Here is a 12,178-nt window from a genome sequence, read left to right as displayed (position 1 = left end):
AAAAAAGAAAAGGCAGTAATGTTTTTTACACCCTGCCTTCTCCTCTTACTGCAGCTCCCAGCTGTGCCCCCCGGCCCCCCGCATGCGGTGCGGGCTTTAAGGAGCGCTGGTTCTGCTGACATCAGTGAGGCTCCGGGGGCCATCCCAGCAGCTGCTGCTGCTCCTGTTGGTGGCGGCGAGCCAAGGCGCTGCTCTGCCGTTTGGTGATGTTCCCTCCTGCTGGCTGCCCCCCTCCCACCCACACGTCTGCAGGGTGGGGCGAGGTGGTCACTGGCAGCCTCTCTGAGGAGACCGAAGCAAAAAAAAAAAAAAAAAAGAGCAGCTTTCATTTCCAGACTCCGGTCCAGAAGTGACTTCTGACAGCCATGCTGGGAGGTGAAGGAACGGCACTTCTCCTTCCCAGATGGCTGAGGCCCACATTGCCCTTAGGACTTTGCCACCTAAAGGAGAGAAATGCACGCTCTTTCTCTCCCCACTCTTCCCAGAGCTCCGCTCTGTACAGCTGTTGCCCTGTCTTAAACCAGACCCCATCCTCGGAGGCAGCTGTTCCCCAGCCAAATGCTGACAGCAGAGCAGCAGAGCTCGCCCAAGAGCACGACTTGTGTGCAAGCCATCTTCCAGCAGCAGCGGAGGGGCTGCACTGCAGCCTTTTCTCCTTCTCTCTGCCATTCCCTTGCCAAGGCAGTGTGAGCTGTGCCAGGGCACCCTTTGGCCCAGCTGACCCCACAGGCACAAGATTTCAGCAGCCAGCAATCCCAGCAGCGGGGAGCATCCCTGCGCTGAGCTGCAGCCAGATTCGGGGAGAAGAAAGGTGGCAGCCAACTTCGCGAACGCCCTGAGAGCCTGCAGCTCAGACCCCATGTCAAGATTAGGAAAGTATGCACACATGAGCTGCCCCAGCGCTCGGCTTTAACTCTTGCAGGCACTGTGTGTGGATGGAGTTGGAGCTCAGAGCCACTGCTGTCACCGCGTCTCCTCCAAGCCGGCCCCTCTCAGGCCACGAGAGCAGCCGCACGGCCTCGAGCTGAGCAGTGCTTTCTCAAGTAGGTCAGAAACCGAAGCCAGTGCGACGCGCTCTGAGCTGCAGCTCACATGGGTTAAAGATTCTGGCTTGTGTCATGAATACTTTTTCTGCAAGTTAAACACAGGCCCCAGTCCTGAAACACTTCCCTTCGCTTCACCCATGCCAGTATTTTGACTTAAATGGAACAACCTCCTTAAGTAGAATTATATCTATGTTTGAAGTGTCTGCAGGATCAGCGCTTGGCATGATCCACGCTTGCCTCCGACGTACACGCACACCAGCACATTTTAAACATACCTGAAGAGCCACTAGGATGAGCTATGCTACGATGGAGAAAAAAAAGAAAGATGGTAAGTCCCTGCACAGCAAATGTTCTATCTTTGTGTGTGGTAGGATGGTTCCTTGGGACAGGAGAAGTAGGGATGTCTAAAGGCTACGGCTGGAAGCAAGAGGAGGGATCCCAACCCTTGGTTTGGCTGCGCAAAGCTGAGCCTCAAAGCTGAACAGACACGTACACCATCAGCCCCAGAAACAATTTTAGGTGTCACTTATGATTTTTTTTTTCTAAATGATTATTCCTTAGAAGATGTACATCTAAGTGCAGCGAAGTCAGCAGTCCTAAGCTGCAAAGAAACCTTCTTCAGCCAAGAAACCAAACCATCACCTTCCTCTCACGTACCCCGAACAAACACAGCAGATACCAGCACGAGTTCCTCTGGAACAAACCAGTCAAATTCATTCAAATTTTCACAGAGTGCAGCAGGGCAAAACTCATTCCTGTTCCCAGAGCTTATTACAGAAACATGACTAAACATGCTCAGCAGCCCAATGTGATAGGATGCATCCATTTGCTGATGCCAGACGAAGATGCATGTCTCTTACACATGGCACCGCTCTCAGAGGCTGCTTTCAAAAGATGTTTTGAAAAGCGACCTGCTGCGTACATTCTTAACAAGTCATAGTATCACCGGCTGTGCGAGTGTTTGACCTCTACTTGCTATGTGCTGCGGACAAAAATCTGACATCAGCTTATTCCAACCTTAGCAACACCAAAGTGCTCCTACAAAGCTGACAGCAACAGGCTACTGCAATGCACCCACGTCGCCCAGACGGACCCCCAGCGTGCTGAAAATGCAACCAGTTTGGTACGTGAGCCACGTGTTTTAAATTTGGGTCGGTTTAATCCAAGTACGAAACCTGATTAAAATGGGAGTCTTCTCTGGAGGTCTAATTTCTAGCTGTTTCCATTACTCCATACGCTTCCATGTTGTATAAACATAACAAATGATACATACATCACTGTTGGGGTGACTTAAGAATCCAGTTTAAATCTACAATGCAAGTCACTCAAGGAGGAGAATTAGATTATGCTCTGAACAGCAAGAGCCAGCAACCGCACTTCATTTCACTGTTGGGAACATGATGTATCAAGGGGGAGATTCCTTTCTATTCCCAGTTTCTTCTTCTAATTTCTGTATTTCAGAATTGTAACATTTGCCATTTCTATATACCGATGTATAGATAAAATGAAAGAGAAGGACGTGGTCTGGTTGCGATGCCTTAAGACAAGTATTAAATTGAAGAGAATTTTGCTTTTAAACCAAGCAATACACCATCTCCTGAATATATACTTGCACTACTATCTAGAAAACAATCCTGAATCTTTGTCCCTCGTGTGCAGTGCAGGCTCTTATGATGAGAGCCTTTTGAATTCTGCCTTGCAACCAAAGCCCTCAGTCTGTAGGCAGACACCCCAGCAGCAGCAGTGCAGGCTCCCAGCATGCCTCAACCTTGATATCTGGAAAGCCTCCGCTAGGGCGTAAGAAGATAGTTACAATTAAACATTTATACTGAGGTAGTGCTGAGCAGGTCAGTTCCACAGTGTGTTAGGTGGCTTTTCAAAACTCGGTAATTGAATGCTGATCCCTGCCCCGAAGAGTTTACAGTGTAGGAAATCAAAGCGTAACACTTGGCATATCTGTATACCAGGAATTAAACAAAGACCACCACTTTGAGGGTCTCTGGACTACGCAGCTCATATAAACATCCATTACCAGAAATAGTGGAAATTTTTAAATCAGCACCCTGGACTTTCCTACCACACATCTGTGCTACTGAGTTGTGTCTGAAGTACCCGCCGGTACTTCAGCAAACACAGTGTGCAGTCCGTGCAGCGTGCTGACATCTTCTTGCTCAGTGTAAATCATTTTTGGCCCAAATACCTTTTAGCGATCATTCTGAAAAGAAAGCCAGTGAGCACACAAACAGAAGCACTTACTGCATGCAAGTCACACGACTGAGGCAGCGCTGGCAAGAAGGGCTGCCAATGCGCCCAGTCACAAGCCAGGCATCAGCAGCTCCTCCTGCACAAGGTCACTTGAGGCTCCCGGCCGACCCCAGGGAGGCACCAGCACACTGGCTATTGGGCCAACTGCAGCCCCAGGCAAGCCCGTGGCATTCCCAATCTACTGACCCACATCTTTTCCTATGGAGATCGAGAGTTACGCAAGGCTGTAAATAAAAACTCTGCCCCCAAATACGCAGGGGCCGTCTGCCCCACATGCATCCTCGGGGAAAATTCTCCACATTCCCCTTTTCCTGGGGGGAAGGATAGGCCTGGGAAGGACAAGTCTCCTCCCTCTCATCAGGGGAATGCATTCACGAAAACTAAGGCATAGCCTCTACAATTTAGAAAAGGGATGCAGCAGTGCCCATGCTGTTTCGGTGATGTCCAAACCCAAGATAGAAGAGAGTTTCACCAAACAAGCTATTATAGCTCAGTTTGCTGTTTATCAAAGTCCTGAAATAGATGCACTGATTTTACAAGCACACCTGTAGGAATTTCGAGCACCAGAACAATACAAAGGCACTATTAGTATTTCAGCTTTTTAAAGTTTCCTGGCATCTTTCATGCTGTGAATGCTCGGGAGCTTTCAGCTATATATACCCCACATAAAACCTTCATCCAGTGAAATCTGAAAGAGCATTGATTCGAATGAAGCCGTGTTTTCCACCTCCACATGCTATTTACACATCTATTGATTTATTAAACACGTCAAAGCAGCCAGAATGAGACACAATCTTTGTTCAGCTTGGCCCGCTTGATAGTTCTGCCAGCACCCCAACTTTCATTTGCTGACTGTTGAGCGTTAAAGATGAGAAACCTTAACACTTACACCAATCTTTCTTTTTTTTGGTCTTGGGAACCATGGAAAATCCTCAGTCGCTAGATTTAAAGAGCTTACATGTTCCAGGAGCTTTGAAAGCAGAGCCTGGGAATGGCTTGAGGTGTCTCTTTTTCCATGAGCTGCTGAGCTCATGGAATCCACCAGTTTTTTCCTGCGGAGTTCACAATGGGCATGGCTTGTTCCCAGGGTAACTGGCATCCATGGGAGGTACAGATCACCTCACCCACCCCCAGGAAATGGAGACAGACCTCCCACGAAGTGCAGGTAACGCTGATACAAAAATAACCAGTTCTTCACAATTTAAAGAAAAGCAGTTTCCAACAATAACCTACATTTACACCAGGGAATTAGGAGCACAGTGATACGGCTCTCAGCCATTGCACAACACGGCAGTCAGGCTCCTGCCAGTTCAAGTACTGCTAAGAGACCTTCCTGAGTAGAAAAGCCATCTATCTGCTGTGAAAGCTGGACGTTGAGCCAAGACCTGTTCCACAAGCTGCCCAGGACCACAGTTTTGAAACTCACTTGGAAACTGGTAAGTTGTACTGACGCCTGGTTGGATCACCTGATAAGGAAGAACCATCGACACCTGCAGCTGTTAGAAAAAGAGGCCAAAAGAAATACATTCTCCAAGTCAAGGCACAAGTTGTATCTTCATTGAGAAGCACTTGTCATTGCACTCACACTTCTTCCCCTGGAACGTACAGAGAAATCTCATAAAAGGGAGCCTTTAGTAACACAGCTACATCTCTCCCACAGCATGCAGTTCCACTCTCTGGACCAGCAGTGTTTCACCTGAAAAGCAACCCTCCTCCCACAGCTCTCCTTCCTCCTGTCCAAAAGCATCAGGACTTATAGAATGCAAAATATTTGTGCTGCACTGCAAGTTGATGTGAACATCAATTCAGGATATCTTCAAGCTTTTGGAAATAAGGAGGGGACAAAGCTGGCAAGTGCATGCATAAGATGCCCCAGCCACCTGTTGTCCTCAATACACACACAACTTCATCACCACCAGGAAAAAAGCACACACACAGGAGAACAGCACACTGGTATTCACATCCTGGTGCTTCACGTCTGCTGAGAGATGATTTTAATCATCTGAATTTAATTTGATGAAGAAAACACATTCTGTGTAGTGAACAAGGAACTTAAGCTAGGCTCTTTTCCCTGCCCAAAGCTGCAAGTGGACCAAATTAAAAGTGACGTTGCTCCCTAAAGGAAATGAAAGGAAGTACTGCTACTTAATGTGCAAAATGCAAAGCAGTTCTCCCTTGTCCAAGCAGCAGCGATAGCAGTGTGAAGGAGCACGGCCTCAACACAGGAATGGAATTTACTGCTGTGATGCAAGTACTCCAAGCAGAACACTCCCAGGCACTGATACATCTGCACACTGACATCACCTGCTGTATGGAACGGGACTAACAGGGGCTCTCACTCAAACCAGCTAATCGCACAAGATAAAAGAAAGGCAGCCATGCTTCAACGTGAGCATTTTGTTCCCCTCATCTTTAGGGAACAGGCATATACCTAAATTAACAAAAAAAACGCTTGTCAGCGGTTGATCATCCTGTTTTCCAAGGATGGATGATGCTGACAACCTATTCCTACAACGCCTACAAGCAAGGTTGCACTGTATCAAGAAGGCATGTGCTCTAGCACCTGTTAAAATCTCCACCAGAAGATGACAACCAGAGAAGTCTTTCATTTACCAGGGACTGGCACCTCCATTATTCACCACACCACACATTTATTTTCAGAGGCAAATTAGCAAGTCACTCAGGCACACCGGCAGAGAAGGCATCTCTAAGATGCTTAACTTTTTACTTAAAAAGTGACTTAGAAGTCAGAAATTCATTCTTCCAAGCTGACAGCAATTGAACTGTCAAGTCCTTCAGCCACAGAGTGAAAGCAGCTCACCCAACACTTTCTGAGGGCTCTACACAAAGTAACATCCCTTGTGCAAACAGATCTTTACAGAAACACCAGACACCAGGACCAGGGGATGCCTTCTTCAAAGGCAGAAGTGTCCATCAAGATCCTAAGATTAAACATATGAGATTAAATCGGCAAATAAATTAAACACAAAACGTTTTTTTTTTTTTTTTTTTTTGTCGAGGAAGGTTAGATGCAGGAAAACGATGGAATTTCAAAGTTGCATTCCAGGTGCAGCAAAGGAGATGGCCATCAAGGTGTTAAAGGCCCCTCTCCCTAATGGTCCTTGGAATACCTGTTTCAGTCCAGGAGCCTAACAACGCCCCTGGGGGATTCTGGCAGCTTTTCTTTTCCCTCCCTCAAGCATCTCTGTGGATGGCCAGGGCTCTTCAGGTGAATCCTGCTGTTAAAACAGCTGCCTTTCTCTGCATCTTTAAAGAGGCATTCAGAGTCCCTTAGCATTACTTAGTTGAATCACTCTGAATAAACAGTCTCCACCCATCAACTCCTTCTTTTGTGTAAAGCACCTATTCAAAGGCAGCCACCTTTATTGATTGCTAGGCTGGCCAACCTGAAAGCAGAAATACCACCATTAAAAAAAAGCACAACAGGATGCAGCAGGGCACCCGTGCTATTTCTAAAGGAAGCATGGGTCCAGGTGTTGCTCAGTCGCATCAGACAATTCATCTCTGTCTGCAGCAAGTATCTGAGACACAGCTGTGAGCCAGGATTCCACTGACTATCCTCCCTTTTGTCCAGGCCCTTTTCCTTGTTCTGACCCTTTCCCACCGTTGCAAGAGAGCAGCACAAGACAAGCCAGCCATCCGACACGAAGCCACAGCATATGCTCCAACTGGCAATTATTGGCACTTGTAACATTTCATCACAAAACATCAGCAGGAGCTGTAAGCAAGTTTTGTCACCCTGCTGGGACTGAGACAGGAAGGGGAAATAGAATGGGATGCTCTGGTGCTGCTGCCCCACACTGACTGCCATGTCCCGGGCCCTCAGGGCTGCGATAGGGACAGCCGGAGGGAGGGAAGGACTTCAGGTGGGAAAATGCCACAGCTGGCAGACATCAAAGATGAGCCACCAGAGCTCTTGCACTGAAAAGCAAAGAGGCAACGCTCCTGAAATTCCTGTTCAGAAGTACCCCAGAGCCAGACCAGCACTTCCCACCCCAACCTCACCTATTTTCATTTGTAATGGAACACTGATAACCAAATCTGACCCGGCAAAGCTCTCCAAGCCCCAGGCCCTTCCCAGCCCTACACAGGCAGCCCACTTTTTGGGAACCGCTCCCAGGTGATGCAGTGAGGGTACCTAAGCCCTGCATGTAGAGATGCTCCTAAATGGAAGGCGGGGGGGTGGGGGGAAGCTCCCACAGCTGCTCTTTTACGTAGGATATTAAAAACCAACCAACACACACAGAAGGGATTCCTCTTATGCCTCCCCGAAGAAAATCTGCGTTAAGTTCTGAACAACAACTTGACAGGTCAGATCTCTCACCCAGCAGCAAGCAACTCGCTGTCTGTCATTTCAAAACGCAACTCTTCTCACCACCAGAGTTTACTTTTGCTCCTCCAGATCCTTTTCCAAAGAGTTGCAGGGTACCTGAGCACTACATCCGCGACGAAGCTGCACTCAGAGGAACGTGAAACAGCTCCTGGCTCCTTTCCAACGTGCCAAATACTCTTGAAGAAAGCGCGTTTTAAAGCTGTAATCCCACACTTTGCTCGGATTCAGAGAGGAAGTAAAGGAAAAAAGACACGGAGCAACAGGCGTTCCCACTGCCGCTGCACGCAGCGCTGCCATCCCCCTCCGAGGACAATTACCTCCAAGACAGAAAGCACCAGGTCGGCGAGGCGGCCGGCTCACGCTGCTAGCGCGGCCCAACAATGCGCTCGTTTTACAACAGCCTGCATTGCACTGGAAGCAAGCAGGCATGATTTCACATGTTGCAAGAGTGTACACCTAAAACACACATTTCCAAACCCAGGCACCATCCATCAAAAAGCTAAAAGGGGCTTTTTCTGCACGCGCACGGAGTTGAGCCTAACAGGATTTACTTGTTTTCTGCCCGTTCCTGGGGAGCCTCCGCAGTCCCTGCAGGCTGCTATCCAACATGCATCAGATGCTCCTGGAGAAGTGAGCAGCAGATAACTCTGCAAGGACATTTGCAAAGGGCAGAGAGAGCCCAATCCTGGTCACATTTAGGCATACTGAGAAGGGTGGAATTACTTCTGTGCCTGGATAACTTGACTGCTCGATGCAGTCCTCAGGAAAGCCTTCTTCATGCTTCTAAGTAATTTCTGCCCAATGTCTGGCTATCTAAAATTTGCATTTGAAGTCAATCAAAAAAACCATTGCAACTTAAAAAGTGAATCCCTTACAAAAACACTCAGGTTAATTTTAGCATCCTTCTGTTTAGCTGCTTAGCAACACTTATCCTATGACCTTCTAAGCACCACCTACTTTTACAAGGGATAATGAATATAACCAAAGGGATTTATCTATATGTTTTTAATCTATACGATGCAAGTACACAAACAGGTTATACTTCAATAAGAAATCCTACTGAAAGCAATCCAAGCTGCATTTCTGCCTAAGAAGAAACTTTTGTTGGCTAAAGCCAAGCTATTGTTACGGTTGCAGTGCAACTTCAATGCAGACAAAGCGATAACATCCTTAAGGACCGAGAGAAGCAGGACACACGGCGGTGTCTGTTTGCCTTGGGAAACAACTGCACTTGCATTCAGTACCGAAGATTACGGATATTACTCAAAGATCATTAAGACACTTGGCTTGCCCAGTTTTGAAACATCAAGCCTCTCCTGCACCCTCAAAATCACAACACGAAGGGCAGGGGGGCAGTACGTGTTGCAAGGTATTAAGGACGGCTGCACAACCTGCGGGAGCTGAGTCAGAGCTCCTGCACCAACATCCGCACGGCCCAGCTCTGGGTGAGGGAAAAAAACGCCAGCAGACACCCTGCTGCTTTCTGCCTTAAAACACACATTTTTTAGGGTCACTACTTATCGAAGGCAATGGGAAACAGTGGCTAGGAAAACAATCACTACTGCTGGACAAACAACAGTTTGACAACTACCAGCTTCCTGCAAAGTAGAATCAGAATCTTAGAATGGCCTGGGTTGAAAAGGACCAAAACGATCATCTTGTTTCAACTCCCCTGCTGTGTGCAGCGGCATCAACCACCAGACCAGGCTGCCCAGAGCCACATCCAGCCTGGGATTTTGAGCAGAGAAGGAAAGTAAAAGGAAAGGTTTGAGCTGTCCTCTGCACTGTATCCAGAGGACGGTGCGTTTCCAACCACTGATGCAGTGCTGTCCAGGGGTGGGATGCCGGCAGCAGGAAGGTGGAGCAGCAAAAGGGCTGCATCCCAGCAGCAGGTGAGGGCAGCCCTGGTCCTTGGGCTGATGGATGATGGGCTCCTGCTGCTCCTAGGTTTCTAACAAACAAAAGGGCCCATTCTTCCCTGCACATACCTAACACCCGTTAAGGCTAATGGGCATTATGCAGGCACACCAAGAGAAGACTGTATACCCCTAAATCTTCAAAGGGAAAATTAGAACCTAAAACAAATATGGCTGGCCTGACCCTGAGTCACCGCATCCCTCTCACTCACGCTGACCCGGCGGAAAACAGGAACTGCGGTAACAAAACGCAGGGCTCGTTTCAGACCTCGATGCAACAGCCTCAGCCACCCTAACAGCTGTGAGCTGCGTGCTGCAGGGTGACAAGACGGCCTTAGTTAGCAACTGCTCCTGTTGTTAATAAGCAGAGTTTTTTTCCCCAAGGCAGAGCGCTGGAATGGCAGCGCACACCAACTGTGTGCTGCCCCAAACTCGGCCGTAGGACTCTGTTCTCCACGGCGAGGTGCAGGCAGGCAAAAAAGAGTTGGGATGGCACTGCTGTTCCCCACTCGCTCCGAATGCAGCTTGCCGCAGGCAGGATGCTGGCAGCTCGGGGAAGCAGCAGGGCATCAGCGGTTGGGCCTGGTGGTCTGAGGAGGGCTCGGCTCCCCCCACCAGGATGCAGCTGAGAGGTGGGACAGGGGGAAAAGTTTAGAAAAGAATAACAAGAAATGAAAAACACAGAAAAAGAAGAAGAAAAAAAAAAAGCCGCGTGTGTGCAGAGGAGAGGTGGAGGGAGAAGCAGAGGGAGAAGAAGCCAGAGGAAACTTATCTGCGACATGACAAAGTTCAATCCACCGCCCTCCCTCCTCTGCTCGCAGAAAAAAAACCCAGTTGCAGCATCTCGCTGCCCGCGGCCCTACTCTGCCCGACAACAGCGCGGCCCCTCCTCGCCGGGGCTCGGCACGGGACCCCTCCGTGTCCCACAACGCGTGGCTCCGGGGACACCGTGGGAGGGCGGCGGAGGGAGGCTGAGGAGGCGCTGCCCCAAAACTTTGTCTCGGGTTGGGTCGGAGGAACGGGACCCTCCCGGCTCGGATGCGGCCCCGCTCCGCACAAAGACGGCGGAGGGCGGGGGGACACCCTGCCGTCTTAACGTCCCTCTCCCCGGGAGGGGGGGGGGGGGGGGGGGGGGGGGGGAAGGACACGCACGTCCCCGCTGGGGGGGGGGGGGGGGGGGGAAGGGAGGAAGAGGAGAAAAGAAAAAAAAAAAAAAGCAAAAAAAAGAGCGAGACAGAAGGGAGAAGGGAGGCGCGGGGGGGGTGGGGAGGAGGGAGGGAGGGAGGGGGACGGAAAGTTGTGGGGGGGGATGCGGTACCTGCGGAGGGCCGCCTGCATCCCGGCCTCCTCGCTGCGGCCTCCGGGCGGGCCCCGGGGAGAAGTTAAAGGGCTGCGGGCCGGGGGCTGCCGGCGCCGGGCTACGAGAGGTGGCTTCCTCGCAGCCCCATCCCAATCGCGGCGCTGGCTGGTTAAAAATAAACTTTGCAGCGGGAGGGGGGGATGATCTGGCCGGATTCCTGAGCTCAGACGGTTTAATATGGATGAGCATCAGGTCCCGAAGGCAGAACGCCGCGGCCGGTGCCGCTGGTTGGTAGAAAGTCTGCAACAGGGAAGGGGAAAAAAAAAAAAAAAAAAAAAAAAAAAAAAAAAGCCAGGAGCCGCGGAGGGAGGAGAGGAGAGGGAGGAGCGGGGGAAGGGAAGAGGGAGGCTGCACGAACTCATCATCATCTCCACCGCTGGCAGCCAAACTTTTTTCCTCCCCTTTTTTTTAAAAGGAAACTTTTCCTTCCCCCCCGACAAGCGCTTGCAAATTCGCACCACCGCGAGCTGCTCCCTCCCCACCCCCCCGCACACCCGAAGGGGGGGGAGAAGGAAAAAAAAAAAAAACAAAAGAAGAAAAGTTTATTTTCCTCCTCTCCACTCCTGCTCTCCTCTCGTCTCCTCGCCGCCGGGGAGCAGCGGGCGGGGAGCGCCGCGTTGCGCGCGGCCCGCGGTACTTACGGCGCACTTTGCTGGGGCTGGGCTGCTTGCGCCGCGACATGCCGCCGGGATGGGCGCCGGGGGCAGCGCGCCCGCCGGGGAGCCACGAACTTGTTCCGGAAAAAGGAATCAAAATGGCGTTTCTGGGGATGTGCAAAGTTCATCAACTCCGCGCTAACTTCCCGTCCTCCGCGCCTCCCCGCAGGGGAGCGATGGGCGCGCTTCGGGACCCCACCGCGCCGCGCTGCGCGGCCGCCCCCGCCCCCGGCCCGCCCCCGCGCTGCCCCGCGCGGCCCGATAAGGACCGCATCACGTGGCGGCCGGCTCCCTCCCGGGGACGCGCCGCCGTCGCCGCCTGGGGCGCGGAGCATCCCGGCCCGGCCCGCGGGGTGCCCCGGGCGGGGGGAGCCCCTGCCGCGCGGCTCTCGGCGGGGCCCCCCCGCACCTCGCCAGGTGACGGCCGCCGCCGCCAGGCAGCTCCCGGGCACGGCCGGCTGCCTGCCGTCCCCTTTTTCTTTACTTTTTACCTCACGGAGTGCTCATCCTGCACGTTTGTGGGTCCCCGCGGGGGTCAGGAGTCTCTCAGATGAAACAAAACAGGCTGAACAAAACCTCAT

General features: G+C 51.1%; 1 protein-coding gene across 1 annotated transcript in view; it reads right to left on the bottom strand.

The window, feature by feature from the left end:
* The window catches only part of RREB1 (ras responsive element binding protein 1), a gene marked incomplete at both ends in the record, with an annotated part of 119,271 nt that extends 107,649 nt beyond the window's left edge, over positions 1-11,622 (bottom strand). Inside the window, one exon of the mRNA XM_079533771.1 lies at positions 11,583-11,622. Within this exon, the coding sequence (XP_079389897.1) occupies positions 11,583-11,622 (40 nt within the window). The remainder of the gene's footprint in view (positions 1-11,582) is intronic.
* Between the last annotated feature and the right edge of the window lie 556 nt (positions 11,623-12,178).

Source organism: Tetrao urogallus (assembly GCF_951394365.1).
Source record: "Tetrao urogallus genome assembly, chromosome: 3".
In the NCBI taxonomy this organism is placed as follows: domain Eukaryota; kingdom Metazoa; phylum Chordata; class Aves; order Galliformes; family Phasianidae; genus Tetrao; species Tetrao urogallus.
The sequence above is the reverse complement of the archived record's forward strand: the minus strand, read 5'-3'. Positions and strand labels throughout refer to the sequence as shown.